Genomic DNA, 18,981 nt, shown 5'->3' on the forward strand with positions numbered 1-18,981 from the left:
TATTTTACATAAAAATTAAATAATTTTAAAATAAATTTATTAATTTGAATTATATTTGAATTTCTTTTATATTTTCCTTAATAAAATCAAATATGAGGAATTGTTAATATTTTTTTCTTTTGGAGAATAAAAAACAGTAAGTATTTTATCGCGATTAAATTTTATCCATTGGCTAATTTTAGAAGAAATGCATGGTGTGATGACATTGAAAGCAAATGCATCGTGCGAGTCGTATTCGCAATCTGGTGCTCGCGGGCTGGAAGACGACTGGGCTCATTCTGGGGCCAGGCCCAGACATGTCAAGATTTTAAGGTAGTTAGTAACGAGCCAAAATGTAGAAACAAAGCCCAAACCATCACAACATGTCCGTTTAACTCATATTGGGCCTAAAATGATTTGTTTATTAGTTAAAGAAATAGAAAAGCCCATCGGCTCTGCCCATGCATTTAAACCTTCACCATAAAACGGTTTCATTATGGATAGTTGGATTTTAACGTTATCCATGACCCACGAGCCTTAAAAAGAAAGTGCCGTTGGGTTGGTATAAAAGGAAGGGAGAATTGTGTTTTGACCCACCTAAAAATTAAGATTTGGCTCATATGAGAAAAATATAATATATGAAGCAATCAATATACCTTTCAAAATAATTTTCTACCACAATGTTTGACAAACTTTTTTATCTCAATTTATTTAATAATTATTTTGAAAATTTATTATTTTTAGAAAATTATTTTTTTTTAAAATATATATTCTAAAAATATATCATTTAAAAAAAATAAAATTGACATATTTTTAGTTATTTTTTATATAGACAATTTTAACAATATATATTTTCCAAGATGTTTGATTTTTAAATAATAATAATAATAATAATAATTTATTTTTATTTTTTTGGAAAAGGGTGTATTTTTTTTCAAAATCACTAAATTATATTAAATTTTATTGAGATTTACAAAAGAAATAAAATTTAAATTAATGTTTTTCTATTTTTTTTTTCATAGTCGGCAAATGCAATTTTTTGAAAGATATATTATTCTTCTTAATTTTTACACTACCTCCGAGTCTTGGGTTTAAATGGTGATTTTATATGAACTAAAACTTAATTTTTGTGTCCAACTATATTCAAAACACAATTATTCTTGCAAGAAATTAGAATAAAAATGGGAATGAAGGTGAGTTACCATATCATACGGCAGAGAGATTTAAATCCCAAGGATTTCATTTTCATCCCTTGTTCTAGCATTCCAAACATATACTAAAACTATAAGTATACATGTAAAACACAATCCAACACATAAAAATGTTTAAATACTTCTTTTTTGCTTCACTAAGATGGTTCAAAACCGTGGAAATGAAGAATCTTGAATTATCATTGTTCTCGGTTGTTGTGGATAGGGGGTGTGAATTGGAAAGTTCTAAGTTGTCTTTCATGTTCCAAATTATCACCTCCTATTGCTAATTTTGATGATCATGTTGTACTCTTCATGCTAAAAAATGGGGTTTTGCTATTCTAAAAATTGTTGAATTATTGCCATTTTTAACTGTAGTGGGTAAAGGAATTATTATTGTCTTTGGTCGATACAAAGACTCGAATGATTGAAAGTGTTAAAATATGAACTTATAAGATATCATAGGAGTTATTTTCATTTTTTAGAGTAAATTCTTGAGGATTCAAATGTTAAAATATGAACTTAGAAGATATCATAAGAGTAAATTTCATTTTTTAGAGTAAATCTTGAGGTATAAACTAACAGGACTTTACATGGGTTGGGCTATTCCACCATAAGCTCACATTGGGCTTGCTTACTTATTGGGCCTAAACTAACACGACTAGGTCATATGTTATGGCACCAGGGAGAGACAAAGTTACGATAATTCCATTTTTCACCTGTCGGACTAAAAATAAGAAATAAGTTAACCTAAGTTTGGTCTAAAATGTGACCAAGTTACTACATGGCATGATTAGATACTTCTAAAATTGACAGAGCTATCTAAGTAGACCAAGTTTTAGTTACTTTCCAATCTAATCAAATTACCGTTTTAAAAACAAAAATCAGATTCCAAAATTGAAAGAAAAAGGAAACTAGTTTTTGAATTTGGGTTGGTCAAAAGAAAATATAGACTCAAGTTTGAATTGGATCATATTAACCTAATAAGACAAGACGAGTGAGACAAATTGGGCTTAAAGTTGTGCTTGATTATGTTTATAGATTGGAGTTTATAATAATAGTGTCAAAGAAAATATGTGATAAGCCATGCCCCACTGCATTAAAAGGTGTCACATGGGGGTTCTACAACGCTCCCCTAAGCCTTCTTAACTTGTCTTGTGTTGCACAATCACCCTCAAACAAAGGACTATATGCACCAAACATTGTTTATTTTAGCCTCCTCTCTCAACTCTACACTATAAAACAAGATTGGCCTCAATCCTTCCCACTCCACTGGGGTTTCAAATGTCCTTTCTTCTTGTTCAAAATGAAGGAAAGATGTCTTTGATTGGGTAAAAAGAAATATGGTTAAAAGCCAGATTTTCTTTGGACTAAGAGTGTAGGAAGTTGGGTGCAACCATATGGTATTAAAGGGTTTTGTATCATAACTTAGAATTCAACGAAGGCTGTTTCTTTTAGGTATTGCATATTATTTTACATGTGTGATAGATAGCCATAAGTTTTGGCCGGATTGTGGCACATATTATGGTGAAATTGCTTGGTTTCTTGTTGGTCAATTGAGTGCACCTAACCATAAATGACTGGAGAAAGAAAGAGGCTAAGCAGACTTAGCTTATGACTCTCGATCACATCGCGATTTGAATTAAATAACGGAGGTAGGAATTATATAGTGGTGTACAACTGACTTATGAGAATATGTTTGTCTAAAAGTCAAAAGCTATTCTTTGAGCTTAATAAGAATTTTTATGTACGTCTTATTTATCTTATTTAACTTAAAAAATAGTTTAATATGAAAATTAGAAAAATGTCGTTTTTCATAGAAACTTTATTTGATTTATATAAAAGTAATAAAACTTTACAATGTGAATATTATTTTTTAAATATTATAATATTTGACTTTATTAAATAGTATGATATATATATATTGAGTTTAAATCTTATAAGTTTAAACTTTTAAAAAAATTGGTTGTTTGACATGATATCAAGATTGGATGGTGTCTCTATCTCCTTTATTTGTTTCGTCCATTTGATATATCTCTCGGATATAAATCCGCTTTACATTTTATCTTCTAATTAAAACAAAAAATAAAGAAGCTATCCCAACGATGATATTATTTTTAGGTATTTGAGACATTGGATTTTGAATAGTGACCCATGTAGTTGGGGGTGGCCATGATTTTATTAGTAGCTAGTAATCTTAGACTTTGACCAAACTTGGAGGTGATTATTTTATTTTAAGAAAATCTTTTTCTTTCACTTCACCACCTCTTTTCACACTCAATCTCTCTCTTTCCCTCCTTTCCTTCCCCCCTCCCGAAAATCCAACTTTACGGGTCTGCAACATCTTTGATGTGCCTCATATCTGCTAAAAAGATAAAAAAATGATGGAAGGCATTGAAGAGACTCCTACTGTCATTATCTCTTTCACGTGTTATTTGAATAAATCAGTTGAGTAAAAGAAATTCACATATATTTTTGAACGATCCATTTTTTAAATAAACCAATTAAAAACTTTTTTTTTATTATTATTAAGATGCTTCCAATTCTCAAACAGTTGGTACACAAAAAGAAGGATAGGGGTGGGGATGAGGAGAATAAAATTAATCCTTATACAAAGTCCCACAAAGCATAGTCTTTTGGGCAAGGGAATACTTGGGGAATCAACCATCTCGTATTTGGCACGCATCCTGGCTCGGGCCTTGAAAAATAAATAAGTAAATACAAGCAACATAAACTTACATTTCCCCAAGTGGCACAAGGGTCCTATATGTGATAATTCCAATCATCATACCCCCCAAGTGGTGGTCCATTTTTTGGGCTATGGCCAGAGCATCAATATAGTGAAAAGTGGCGATGGTGGGTCACCTAACAATGGCCATAATGGAAAAACGTAATACAAAAATAATGACACTTTCTCAAGGGGTTTCACTGCATATGCTAGGCAACTCAGTTTCAACACCTTCTCATTTAGACTTTTTTGCTCAATCTACTTTGAGAAAAAGAGCAATTTATTTTTCATGATTTCGATGATTATGGATTTGTTAAAAAGGTAAATGTTTAGGGTTTTGTTTTGTGACTACCATTGGATTCTTCATTCTCATCACAACAGTGTGTTAACAACCATTGACCAAATGGCTAATGGTGCCTTCATGGTCAAGGAATTCCCCCTTGGAGATGGCTTGGAAACATCTGTACCCCATGTTCTTGCATGTTCACATGCAATATTTAATTCACACCCTAGCTGATTCTCCCCCTCTCCCTCCCTCTCTCTCTCTCTCTCTCTCTCTCTCTCTCTCTCTCCCTCTCCCTCTCAATGTATATATATTTCTGTGGCTTTGATTCTCCACCATTAGCTTTATTCCATTTTAAAAGGGAAAGGGGCATCAAAGAATAAGAATTTTTTTTGTCTCGCACTAACCTCCACTCTGCAATAAAGGGCCACTAACAGAATACTTCTTTGTTTGTCTTTCCCATATTTAGGGTTCTATCAATATGTACAGTCCCAAAAGATAGCCTATCCCAAAATCTTGTTTAGGTCCCTACCCTAAAAGGGATCTATGATAAGTTAAACCCCCACACACCCCTCTCCTCCCCCCCCCCCACACCTTTTTGTTTTTTCTTTTTTTCTTTTATTTTTTATAATTTAATAATAAAAGCTTTTATGTTTCTTTAACTAATTTTATTTAAAAAAATTAATATCAAAATTTAGAAAAATATTATTTATTATAAAAACTCTATTTTTATTTTTATTTTAAGATTTTTTTTTTTATAATATCAATTTTATTTTTAAAAAATTATAATAATGATTTCAGTGCCTATAAAATACCAAACACCAACTTTATCATTAGTTAAACTTCGCTTCAAAAAGTGGCTTTTAATTCTTATTTATACCCTCGTCTATGCTCCAATTCATTTTGTTTAAGGGTAATGATTGGTACATTTTCCACATTTTGAATTTATTTATTTTTGTTTGGTCAAAGACCTGTTTTAATTTCAAAGATTTGGTTGAGGGCCATGGTTTCATATTCATATTGATATAGGGTTGACCCAATTCAGATTTCCACTAAATAATATAATGGTTTTAAAATTAGAACGAGTTCCAATCCGGGTTTGAAAAATGGGGAAAATTTGACATGCTAACTCATGAAGTGAAGTATATGTTACGTGTTGAGAAAGAAAATGTTTTCCCGGAAAATTGAAATTTGTGTACAATAATTCGTAGCCTGTGATTTCGGGAATAAATTCTCGGGGCCTTTCTTTTTCTTTCTTTTTTGGAACAGAGCTCGTTGCTTGCCATGTTGCTGATTCCATGGCGCATTTACTCATCCGAGTCATGAGAATCAATTGAATGGAACTTCAAAAGTTACTTTTGGGAATTGAAAGTAAACTTTCTTTGGTAAAACAAAGAGAAAAGGAACACGCAATTTTAAAGATTCTCACCCGATTTGAGCTAACTTACAATTTCGTAACTTTCAATAGTTCTATTTGCAACATAATTTACGTATTAATTCATAGGTTTTTGGGTTTAACCATGTATGTAGAAGTTTTTCCGATTCAATTTTTGTCACAATAATCACCTCGTGGACTTTTATCATTGTAATGTTATTTTAAGTTTTATCTAAATTTATTTTTTATTTGATCCCGTTTGAACACCATCCTAGGTTTGATATATATTTATTTTTAATTTTTTATATTCTTTCTAGTAAGATATTATCCTAAACTTTATATAAATTTATTTCTTATTGTTTGGTACTACTATCATGACACTATTCTATTTTCTATTTAAGTTTATTCTTTATTTATTTTTACTCTTATCATTTGGACCTAGCTTCTAAGTTTAAAACAGAAATCATAATTTAAGTATAAATTTTAAAAGAATATTAAGGGTTTGTTTGGAAATATAAACTATTATAAAAAACTGTTATGGAAAAACGAAAATAGACAATAAAAACATATTTACGTGAAAAATCCTAATTGAGAAAAATCATGAGTAGAGGAAAAAAAATCATTATGTCTAAAATTGATATAAAAAAAAAAAAGGATAATCAAGTGGCTATTGCATACATATAACTATCATAACATTAAATCATATACATTATCACATATATATATATATATATATATATATATATATATATATATACACACACACAAGAGAAATAAATAAACCAAACCCTTTGCTACCACCATAGACCCGCAAAAAAGTATTGTAGTTTTTCTTCATTACATATGTCATAGTGCGAGTTTTTTTAAGTCGGCAGAAATAAAATTTGAGTCACCAAATTCTAACAAAAACAGTTTTTTTAAAAAATATATTTAAAAATAGTTCTTAATTGTTTCCACCTGTTTTGCAGAGCTCAAGCCACAAGATGATCTCAAGTTGATGTGAGCACGATGACATGTTACGTTCCGATTGGTGTGAAATCAAAGGGCCTTTACCCTCATCCGTGGTCCAATTTTTTAGCTATCGGCTGTAGACATTTATGGAAGGTCACCAAACTTGAGAAGGCTGATCATCACTCTTGGTCACTTGATTAATTAAATGGGTTAGATTCCCACTTTCAAATTGGCTTAAAAGTCATAAATTAATCGGATGGGGTGGTGCACCAGGCCCTTTAATGGACCAGGACCCAGACTCTTAAGGACCTTTTCAACTTTCAAATGCAGGTTTAAGTGGATTAATATTTCATCCACATTTTGCTGTATTAATTAATTTATTTATTTTTGTAATTCTTTTGTATTGGGTCTGCAGCAGTTCCATTTGATGATGTACAATTATGTTTTTGCATGATTACAAAAGCGTTACATCATAGAGGACACGTACAAAGTGACTGAGAAAAAGGCTTTGTAAGAATGATTGATAATTAAATTAATACTGAGTCCAATCTCAACTTGCTATAAGATGGTGAAAAATGATTACTTGGGTGTCAAGATTACATTTTGATTTGTCTCTCAAAATTGAAAGTTAGTAGCATTCATTTTTTAACCTACTATTTAGTACCACACTGCATTAAAATATTTTTTTGTGCATGATTAAACAAAAAAGAAATTAAAGATTTATTTAACAATATTTTTTAAAATAGTTCTAATTTTTTTTTATGAGTAAAATTTTATCTGAGAACTCAAATTTGGAAATGGGTTACTTGACATATTATCTATGAAGTTGTCATACACTTAAACCCTATTTGACAACCGTTTTTAAGAATAATTTTATATTATTTAAAATAAAAAAATATAAAATACATTTGGTGATTGAAAAATTGTTTTCTATTTTTTTTCTTAGAAAAAAAAGGGTGTTTTTAGAAAACATTTTTTAATTGTTTTTAAGGATTATTTTAATAAATAATTATATAAACACATGAAATGATTAAAAATAAAGTAGTAAACATAAAATTTATTTTTAAAAATATTAAAAATATGTCAGAAATATTTCACATTTTCAAATAGATTTTTATTTTATAAAACATTATAAATTATTTTTAAAAACTATTTTTCAAAAATAATTACCAAACAAATTCTTATTCTTTTTTTTTTCTTTTAATCGTTCCTCAAAACATTTTACAAAACAATAATTGTAATTCTCTTAAACAGAAAAATAATCTAATTTTTAAAATAAATCCTAAAAAACATTTTTCTAAAATGCAAAACTATTTTCAATCCACTTTGAATCCAACATATTTGTGAAATATATATTTTAAACTTCTAAGTCCGACTAATGTAGTATAAATAAATCTATTTTTCTTCGTATAGATTTCACCCATCTCATAACAAGGCTCCATCTAGATTATGATTAAAATATATATTTACACATCAGCAAAATTGAGATGCACAAGCAACAGAAAAAAAAAAAAAAAGCTAGCTGTTAACCAATCTTGTATATACCATATTAAATGCACCTCGAGCGGTATGCTGAAGTGTTACACTTAGATTAATTAAAGGAAGAAAAATAATACTTGAAAATGACAGCTCACCCTGTTGCATGCACAAGGAACTTAAAACAGGTGTACCTACTTATGAGTAGAGACCCGTTAAAGACCAGACCCAGAGGCACTGCTATTAATCAACCTAATCCAACTGTTCTAATGCCAACAACACTAATATATTTTGTTTATCATTTTTATTTTCGTATTAGATCAATTAGGTGGAGTCCATCCCAAAAATTCCTAGCAGGAGGGAATTCATTCTTCAGCTTGTCTGATATGAGAAACAAAAAAAATTCTCCAAATGGGGTGCAAAAAGTTAGTGAAGACAAATGGTTCTCATTATGTTGTGTCTATTCCTCCACCTAAAATCGATTGCGATAATGAGGGTGATTCAATATAACCAGCCACTTGGTTGAATAATGACATGAATTTAATGAGTCAACAAAAAGGGCATATATATTGGATGCCCACCCTTCAAAGTCTATGTTTAAATTATAATCTTTCTTTGGATGCTTTTTTTGGGGATTGGTTACCTGTTTTTTGGTAAATGGTAAGGGAAATAGATTCAAATCACTTCAATATGGTAGATGAGGAGAGACTGCTTGATTCTCATTATCCCACATCGGAAGTGGATGAGGATAGAGTTAGAAAGAAGTTTTTTTTTTTCTTATAGAAGTTTTAAATAAATAAATCAAGAGAGAAGCTTTGGGACATTCTGGGTCATCTACCGATATGACGCATGGTCTACATTAGAAGCTGAATTTGGGGGATTTGTCTAAAAATGAAGCTAAGAAGTTACACATGTATTGAAATATATGTGGCCTAAAAAAAAGCAAGCAAATAATGTTTGTTGTTTGTTTTAACAATGTCGCTTCCCAAATTAGTAAGCTTGGATGGCATAACTTAACTGCAGTTTTTTCTAATAATTGTCGAATTTTCAATAATTGATAATATATTATGAAATATTCGTTATTAATTTCATATAAATAAATGATAATGAAGTATAAATAAAGAAGATTATATATAAATAGATGAGATTAAAATATAAAAAAATAGATTATGGTACATACAAAGAAGATATAAATAAAGTGTGAAACGATATTATCAAATTGTATGTCTCGGTTTCTTTTATAGGCATTGATTTGGTATTAACTGGGATTTGAATTTGAGTTAATAACAGAGTCATTTTTTATGATTTAATCATTTAAAAATTAAAACAAGAGATGAAGTTTGGAGAATGTTATTGTATGCTAAATTTAATTCAAACAAATTTGAGGGAATTAGTGAAATGCAAATTAAAGGGAGAGAAGATGTAAATGTTGACAAAAAAAAAAAAGGAAAAAAAAAATTGAAGGCATTAATCTCAAAGGTACAAGTTTGTTGTTGTAAAGGGCAAACAAGCTTAGAGTTTGGACAAAAAAATAAAAAGGTGGAAAAGAGAAAGAAAGATGCCCAAAAATCTGCAAATCAAAAATCAAAGATTAGATGTATGATATACATGGAGGTGGAGAGCTAAGACAAAGGAGGATTCAAATCCACAACAAAAGCAGGTCAAAGCTGAAATAGAAAGACAAGCTTAGAGCACCTTTACAATGCCCACAATCTACATATGAAATGAAAATACACACCTCTCAGTTGTTTTGGGATCAATAAGGACAGGCTGGAAGGATCCAAAACCCAACCCCACTCCATTATTGTTACGAGTCCCCTCCCCTCTCCATCCCTCTAATAAAGTGGTATTTTCACACATAACCCCATCAACTACAGAAAAAAAAGGAAAGTTAGCTTACAGAAAAGCAGAAAAAGGAGGCTCTGTATCTTTCTTTCTTTCGTTTCTTTTCTTTTTCTTGCAGCTTATGCTAAGCATCTTTTCCTCACTTCTCCTCTCTTGTCATTCTTCTTTTTCTTCATACAAAATTTTTGGGGTTTCTTGCTTTGGGCCTGAACCTTGCCTGTCTTTCTTCTTCTCTTCCTTCTCCTGAAATTTGCTTCACGTTGGGCTTATTTTAATGTCGGTTTCTGCCTGGCATTGTTTGTTTGCTCAGGAAAGTTGAATTGCTTTTTTTTTTTTTCCTATTTGTTTCGGGGTTGTATTTTTCTTTCTTGGGATTCTGTTTTTTTCTTTTGGAAGTCTCTTTACATTTGAATTTTTTAGTGATATTTCGTTCTGGGTTTTGTTCAATCAACTGAAATTTTCTGTCTCTGGGGTTTGATTTTGATTTCAGAGATTGGAAATTAACTTTCCTCTTGTACTGGGTTTTCTGTAGATTCTGGGTATTTTCTTTCTTGAAAATCATTTATTGTTCAAGTTTCTCTGTCGAGCTTTGATCTTCTCGATTTCGTTTTCCACTTTTCTTTATAATTATCCTTGAGAACTTCTGAGTTTTCTTGTCTACTTCCTCTGTCATTCCTCTAATTCTCTTTTCTTGGTTTTAATTCCATGGGACTCTGTCAGGGAAAACCCATTGAAAACCCTCAGACACAGTCCCAAGACCTTATAATTCCCGGTGATGGCGAGCTTTCTACCAACACCCAAACCACCAAAACCCCAAAATTCCCCTTTTACAGCCCAAGTCCACTGCCTAGTGGTTTCAAGAACTCGCCAGCCAATTCAAGCGTGAGTTCCACCCCCTTGCGGATCTTTAAGCGGCCGTTTCCGCCACCTTCTCCGGCAAAGCATATTCGGGCATTGCTTGCTCGAAGGCACGGTTCGGTTAAGCCGAATGAGGCCACAATTCCCGAAGGAAACGAGTGTGAAGTTGGTTTGGACAAGAACTTTGGGTTCTCGAAGCAGTTTGTAGCTCACTACGAGATGGGTGAGGAGGTGGGGCGTGGCCATTTTGGGTACACTTCTTCCGCCAAAGCCAAGAAAGGGAGCTTGAAGGGGCAGGATGTTGCTGTCAAGGTTATCGCCAAATCAAAGGTCCGCTTCTATTGGTTATTTCTTGTGATGCTTCATAGTTTTTATTGATTGGATTAATCAGTTATATCAAATATGAAATCCTAATTGAAGTTCATTGGTAGTAAATTGTGTATATGGCTGTAAATATAAGGGGCGTTGGATGCAATTGAAGACAGTCTTGTTTACTCAGCAGACAAGTTGTGGAGTTATGGTCAATCATTCTAGCAGGGTTTTGTGTTTCTAGCTGTGTAGATCTTTGAAAGGCGAAAGACTTGTGTTTTAGGTTGATAGAAAACGTTCATACGCGGGCATAGAGTAAATAGGCACCTAGTTGTATTCTATATTACATCACAAAAGTCTTTTATTTATGTATGTATGTCTGGATGATTTTGTATGAAAAATAGTCTAGTATCAGCATAAGTATGATTGGTGGTGTTCTGTGCCCTCAGTGCGTTCAAGGCCATTGTGTTTATTGATTATTTTAGATGATTCAGATAAATGGAGTTTTGATAGTTTTAATGGTTGTGATTGTGATATTATATTTTAAGTTCTAAACTCATACAGAAAAACCATAGTACTTTATAGTTTTCCCAAAATTTTTGTCATTTCTTGGTATAAGCAGAACAATTGTGATATTTTAGATGTGGAATGTGTAGAAATCAAGGTAACTCTTTGTTTTGTTCTCATGGGAAAAGGTAATTTTTTGGCAGATGACTACAGCAATTGCTATTGAAGATGTGAGAAGAGAAGTAAAAATATTACGAGCTCTAACTGGACATAAGAACCTAGTGCAATTCTACGAGGCCTACGAAGATGATGATAATGTTTATATAGTAATGGAGTAAGTTGGACTGCTTTTGTTTTCTTCCTCATTATAGACCTTATTCTGTTATGTTTGATGCCATTGGCTGTGGTTGTTCTAATTAATTTTTCGTAGAATAAAATACTAATGGTTCACAGTTGAGAAAAAGGACCCATATTAACTTTTCCTTCGATTTTTGGCTACACTACAGTTGGATGTTGTAGTCATAGAGGTGGGTACTGTGTTTGATTTGGTCCTCTGAAACGCATGGGAGTTTGATGTCCACTCCATCAAGTTTTATGTTTCTCGCTGGCAATTTGATGAAATGTGGCAAAGGTTTTGTCCATGTAATTGGTTTATATAAGCTGGCCGAATTGTATGTAACTTGGTTAAAGTTTTGAGCTTCTAGGCTTTAATAAATTGGGAATATGTACTGACACATGCTTAATAATTTGGGTGATTTTAATGTACCCTGATTGTTGCCCTTCTCTATTCTCCAAATATTTTTTGTTTCCTCAAAGTAATGGGAGAGATTCATTGAGTGCTTGAAGTTACTGAGTTGTTCTTAGTTTTAAACAGGTCTTGCTGTAGCCAGGAATAGGAAACTATAATTTGATTTTGACATTTTGAAGCTTACTTTCTATTCCATTTTTATTTGTCTAGGTTATGCAGAGGAGGTGAACTTTTAGATAGAATTCTTGCCAGGTAATCATATTTTTTACATTTTACTGCTACATGGCAAATCTATGGCCTGTTTTGCCGCCCTCTAATTGGATAAACTTTCTGCTGCACTCCCTAGGGGTGGAAAATACTCTGAAGAAGATGCAAAGGCTGTCATGGTCCAGATTTTGAATGTAACTGCCTTCTGTCATCTCCAAGGTGTGGTTCACCGTGACCTTAAGCCAGAGGTAAGAGGACAAATAATGATTAGTGTTTTTTTACATAACTTAAAACATGCTATCTTCCTAAACATATTAGTTTTCTTGGATGTTTACTTTAACATTCATAACAATATATCTCTCTTGAAATTTTATAAATTTTAATGCTTAAAATTGGTGGAGATATCAACATATTGACAGATATTTATTGGAGATTTCAATTTATAAATGGTCCTAGACATTGGAGATATTGCCATATTGTCCAATATTATTATTATTTTTTCCTCAAATGGTTAAACTGATGTCTGGAACTACATCCATTATTCTTGAGAAATTTGTTTCTTATTTGATGAGCTTGACTGTAATTTCACAGATTGCAAAAAGTTAGAATTTGAGAATTGTTAAGCAAGTGACTAATTTGGAATTTAAGAACTATTTGGGAAAATAACATATGGAAGTCAGGAAACTAGTAACAATGAGTTTTAGTAGAGGGATGATTCAATAACGGATTGACAGTGGGGAAAAAGGAACATTTGATGTTGACATTTTGGAATTTTTCACAATACAGCCGACGAGTTAGGAAATTATATTTCATGATATTTGGTTGCTGTTGATGAATAATCCACATAAACTCTGAACTCTGAAATAATTTGGAAAAATTGTTCATGGTATTTGTAGTGAATAAAAAGAAATTTGATTGTGTAGATTGGAGAATAGTTACCATACAGTTAGTGAGCTTAAAGCGACCACAAGGAGATTTATTAACTGGACTGGAGTACTTTCCCTATTAATCTGAAATTTGGTAGCTATTTTTTTTTCTAATTCAGGATGGAATATGAAAATTACTGCAGATTCTTGTTTGTTTTTGTCCTCTGGGTGGGTGATTATTAGTGCAGGGTTGGTATGTTGGGTGGTCACTAGATAGGTAACCACTTCCTTGAGATGTTCCAAATTTTCTATTTCCAAGCCCTTCAAAAAGAGGCTGCCTTACTACCAGTACCATGATGGGATGAAAGCTTTTTTCCCTCCCAACATATTCAGGTGTTAGACACAATCTTTCCATTTTACTATAAATGTTGTAGATTAATGGCTGGATGCCTTGATTGTATTTTATTTCATCTTCTCGTAGTCATTGATTAACTCGGATGTTATAAAAAAAATTTCTTTCTGGTTTATTTCCTGAATTGCATTTCTGTTAACATTGGGAAACTTTTCCATATTTAATGACATATTGCTTTCTTCTTCAGAATTTTCTTTTCATTTCCAAAGAAGAGAATTCTCCACTGAAGGCTATTGATTTCGGACTTTCTGACTACGTAAAGCCAGGTTGATCTACCATTCAAGTTCATTCCTTCTTTTTTCCCCATTTTTTTTCCTTTTTTTCCTTGCCAAAATAATGCGGATTGGTGGTTTGATATTGGAACTTTTTGCAGATGAGAGGCTGAATGATATTGTAGGAAGTGCATATTATGTAGCTCCTGAAGTTCTTCATAGATCATATGGGACCGAAGCTGACATGTGGAGTGTTGGTGTAATTGCTTATATTCTTCTATGTGGAAGTCGGCCCTTTTGGGCCCGGACAGAATCAGGCATCTTCAAAGCTGTCCTTAAGGCAGATCCAAGCTTTGATGAAGCCCCTTGGCCTTCTTTATCTTCTGATGCAATAGATTTTGTAAAGAGATTGTTGAATAAAGATTACCGCAAGAGGCTAACTGCTGCTCAGGCTCTAAGTAAGTCCCTGAAATCATCTAAATTAGTTTAGTGCTGATTTAATACCCACCAATGATCTATATGTGTTAACCACGTGTGCGCAGAAGGAGCAGCATACCTTCTTAGTTGCCACTTCTATTTTCATTCTTAGTCAAATAATTTTGGAGCAGAAATAATTCAATTAATGAGACAGGGAGGGGCAGTACTCTGACCCTCATTCTTCCATTTGCATTATTCTCTCAAGGGTGTCATAAACTCTAATTATCGCAATTTGATTGTTGTGTTTAGGTCATCCATGGCTGGCCAATTATCATGATGTCAAGATACCATTGGATATGATAGTATATAAACTTGTAAAAGCTTATATATTCTCATCTTCTCTGCGAAAATCGGCTTTGGCGGTATGCTCTTCTGTCTTTCAAAGAAACTACTTGTGTTCATAACTTTGTAAATATATTTGTTTGAATATTTAGGAAATATGAATTATAAGAAAGTAATATATATTTGCACCCTCAAGATGGATTAAAGTCTGTCTTTTGCCCTATTGTCTCAATTATCTTAAGGTTAACAACCCCCAAAAAAAAAATTCCAATGACCTATTTAGTATTTATTGCAACCAATCTGGAAAGAACTTTTTATTTCTCTTATATTACAAAATATTGCTGAAGTGTTTACTCAACTTTACAAATCCTTTATTGTTAATTATTTGGGCTCAAACATGTGAATCTTTTTTCACCTTAAGCTTGGTCTAAAGCAATATCCTCTACTGGATCTGTGCTCACAGTGTCTGGCCTCATGCTTCCAAATTAATTCCCTTTTGGTTGTCCACTTGTTCTTGTAAGGCTTTAAACTTGGATTGAAATTTTCAGGAGTTATATTGATCGAGGCATGAATAAGTTTCAGACTATCATCAACTACAATGACCTCTCTTTCACCAGGCCCAGGACTGGCTTTATGAAAAGAATGTTGAAAATATTCAAAAATGAAAAATATAAAATCAGGTTGGAGATATAATCAACATCTAAGAATTTCTTTTAGTTTGAAAAGTGCAGGCTGGTTGGAGTAAGGAACAAAACCCTATAAGATTAAACGTCATCCTTATACACATCTTATCTTAGCCTGGAGTTTATTGCTGTTGACTTTTAGGTGGCAAACCTGCTTCTTTGGAAATCCCTTTTCCTCAACCAGATTAAACTTTTTCAAGGTGTAGGGAAAACCTTTTGAACCTTCGTGAAACTCTGGAGCTCTTTCCTAAAATGTTTTGGGAACTTTTGACAATCTTTCTTGAAAATCCTAGGGATTTTATTAAAAACATGTTGCCCATAAAATCTCTTCTTTCCTTTCCCCCTTCCTGCTTCTTGGGTATTTTAAAACTTGTTTAGTTATTCCTAACTCTTTATTTGGGTTCATCATTGTACTTTTTACCATTCATATGGGTTTCATCTAAGTTTCTCATAGTGTTTTTCAATAGGTTTACCGTCAAGTTCCAAATTTTTTCAGTTCACATTTTCACTTCCAATTCTCATTCTTATAACTATGCCTTGGAGATTTAATTGTTCTTTTATTTTGTCAGGCTCTTGCTAAGACATTGAGTATAGCTCAGCTAGCTTATTTTCGGGAACAATTTACACTTTTGGGGCCGAACAAAAGTGGATTCGTATCTCTGCAGAACTTTAAGACGGTCAGCATATTTTTTTTATTCTTAGCTCGTTTTCTGCTTCTCTTTTATTGTGCTATCATCCTTAAATTGTACTGGAAATCAGGCTGTGACAAAGAACTCCACTGATGCCATAAAGGATTCACGGGTCCTGGAATATGTCAGCATGGTAATACTCCCAAAAATCATGGCTTCTTTTTTTTCCTTATTTTCTTCATTATACTGATGTGTTCCTACTTAACTAAATTTACTGTCTTGAAAATCAAAATAAAGGGAATGGTGGCTGAATGTATACTCATGTATTTTGCAGGTGGGTTCTCTTCAATATAGAAAGTTGGACTTTGAAGAATTTTGCGCAGCAGCCATAAGTGTGCTTCAGCTGGAAGGAATGGAGAGCTGGGAGCAACATGCACGGCGTGGGTATGAGCTATTTGAGAAGGATGGAAATAGGCCCATTATGATAGAGGAACTTGCTTCAGTATGTTCCTCTTTCTCACTCTTGCCTTTTTTATTTCTCCCTGATAAAGGCATTGCTTCAGTTTGATATAACCTCTATGATGTTTTATCATCTTCATGGATCTGAGTACCAAATTTTCTTTGGTTTTTTACCAGGAACTTGGACTTAGCCCATCGGTACCTGTTCATGTAGTTCTCCAAGACTGGATAAGACACTCTGATGGGAAGCTTAGCTTCTTAGGGTTTGTTAGACTCTTACATGGTCCGTCTCGTGCATTCCCCAAAGCGTAAAAACAAATACCAAGCTACACTGGCTACATCCTCATCCTTTTTCTCTCCTTGAACTGGAATGTCTTTAAGGGGATAAAATGCATGCCTAAACCGAGAGCTACTCTTAACAAGCAAGTGTTGTGTCTTAGCTGCATAAGGGGTTGCTGCAAGTTGAAATTAGAGTAAATGCAAATGACCTTACCACCGAAGCCAGGCATTGCTGGCATATCTCATGTTGGGTATGCTCCTTTTTTCTTCCTTAGTTGTCTTTTACTTGTTTTCTTGCCTTGTATAATTTTTTTCCCCATGTTTGGTGCTATTGCAATCTAGAGGATTGTACAGATGAGAGTAGATCACAATGTATTTAGGGGTTAGTGAAAAACTCAGAAGAACTGAAGTGAGTTTTGTGGTTTTTGGGTTTATCCCTGGTGTACCCAATGCACTTTGGTTTCTCAATAAATTCTTACTGTGATCTACAGAAGTTGAATGACTGATAACTTCTTTTGTTATTTGATGTTGAGGCCATTGTTTCTCAGGATGTTTGTATGCAACTCAATATATATATATATAATAATCTTTAACAAATACAATGAATAATAAATAAACATTCATCAAGGTATCTATCTTTTTGTAATAAATAATTTCTCACAATATTTTAGTATCATTGATGGAAAATGAAATTGAAGGTACATATATTTTCATATTTAAATCTGTGGGAACCGACCTCATCGACACAACAACTTGAGTCAGACTTGGTTCTATGATATAAGCGATTGAATAGGAGGAACTATAGATTGTTGTTAACACCTGAATTAGGTTGACATGGGACTAAGGCCTCATATGGTGCCACCAGTAAACCTCAAAGATAGGGATAACAATTAGAGGAGGTTTTTTTTGGGTACTCGTGCTATTAGCCTCTAATGGAGAGGTTTGAGATAAAGATAAATGGTTCAAGGTGGATTTAGGAAGTTTTCAAAATCCTGAGACGGGCTCAGGATGGGTTCAGGTATCACTCTATCTTGTGCTGATTATACATAATTTTAAATAAAAAATTATTTTAGTTGATTTTTCTTTTTCATTTTTTAACTTTTAACATAAATAAAATACTACTTTTTATAAAAATAAATTATAAATGTTTCTCATATTTCTTTATTTATAATCATATTTATTTATAATAAAATTTAAATTTTAAAAACAAAAAATTGGGAAAAAAATAAAAAAAATTTAAAAAATTAAACAAGGCCAGACATGTATGAGAATTTCCTATACCCATTTAACCTCGTTTAAACCTTTATTTTTATTAGAATAAAAATAAATATAAATAAATAGGATGGTAGTGGGATAAGGGTGACTTGTCTCAAACTTGCTTCGGTGCCATCTCTAGTTGGAGACATGCCATGTTCAAGATAGGGTACGAGCCTGCACATGCAAGAGACCGCATGGATGGCTTGACTCGACGAAAATTTAAGTTTGAGATTCCCTTAGTTCATGATTTTTATTAAAGGAGATGCCTTGAAAAGGAAGTTTCAAAGTGGAGGAATATTTTTTCAAAATTATTTTTTATTATAAAAAAAATATGTTGTCTTAAAAGCATTTATAATGTCTCCTTCTACCAAAATAGAAAATGCTTAAAAACCTAGTTTGGGGGTGATTCTCTTTGAGGGTGATAATAAAACATGGATGATAACGATTATACCATATCAAGAGCATAACATAGAATCTCGGACATGAGCAAGGTGTGATAGTGGGTTGTACTAGCATATTCGCATGAGTGTAACACCATGTGTAGTGCAAGCCATGAATGTAATGTCATGGGACAACTATGACACACAACATGAGTTATGCATGTCATGGATGAAAGGAATCAACAAGGTTAACACCTATGAATTACTAATGCAATGGACATAGGCTATGGGCTAAGAAAAGGGCTTAGTATATGAAGGGTATTTTGCAACAAATATGTAGGCTAAGAGGGGGCTTGGCACCCATGGGTCACCTATACATATATTAGTGGGCTGAGTGATACATATAAATCAATAAGATATAACACTTGAAGTTGATGAGAGACTAAAGGTTAAGAGCATGACACCTTGGCCTTGGGGAAGCATAAGGGGCTATTGGTATATCAAAGAGATGACGCCTGACATAGGATATTGCAAGGCATCTGACATGAAGCACATGGTAACTTGAGATGCTACATATAACATGAGCCAA

General features: G+C 32.8%; 1 protein-coding gene across 1 annotated transcript; it reads left to right on the top strand.

Moving 5' to 3' along the window:
* Positions 1 to 9,153: 9,153 nt before the first annotated feature.
* LOC100246588 (CDPK-related kinase 1) lies at positions 9,154 to 17,276 on the top strand. Its single transcript, XM_002282541.5, has 11 exons — positions 9,154 to 11,015; positions 11,705 to 11,835; positions 12,460 to 12,501; positions 12,596 to 12,704; positions 13,922 to 14,000; positions 14,108 to 14,404; positions 14,673 to 14,785; positions 15,958 to 16,065; positions 16,148 to 16,210; positions 16,352 to 16,519; positions 16,654 to 17,276. The coding sequence occupies exons 1-11, from the start codon at positions 10,533 to 10,535 to the stop codon at positions 16,786 to 16,788; spliced, it is 1,728 nt and encodes a 575-aa protein (XP_002282577.1). The 5' UTR covers positions 9,154 to 10,532; the 3' UTR covers positions 16,789 to 17,276.
* Positions 17,277 to 18,981: the final 1,705 nt, after the last annotated feature.

The sequence above is a fragment of the Vitis vinifera genome, chromosome 8 (assembly GCF_030704535.1).
Source record: "Vitis vinifera cultivar Pinot Noir 40024 chromosome 8, ASM3070453v1".
Classification (NCBI taxonomy): domain Eukaryota; kingdom Viridiplantae; phylum Streptophyta; class Magnoliopsida; order Vitales; family Vitaceae; genus Vitis; species Vitis vinifera.

Excerpts from the sequence above, each read along its gene's own strand:
- LOC100246588 (XM_002282541.5), top strand. The coding sequence starts at position 10,533 with ATGGGACTCTGTCAGGGAAAACCCATTGAAAACCCTCAGACACAGTCC. Across the intron at positions 11,836-12,459 it reads AATGTTTATATAGTAATGGA|GTTATGCAGAGGAGGTGAAC; the intron begins GTAAGTTGGACT and ends TTATTTGTCTAG. Across the intron at positions 16,066-16,147 it reads CTCTGCAGAACTTTAAGACG|GCTGTGACAAAGAACTCCAC; the intron begins GTCAGCATATTT and ends ACTGGAAATCAG.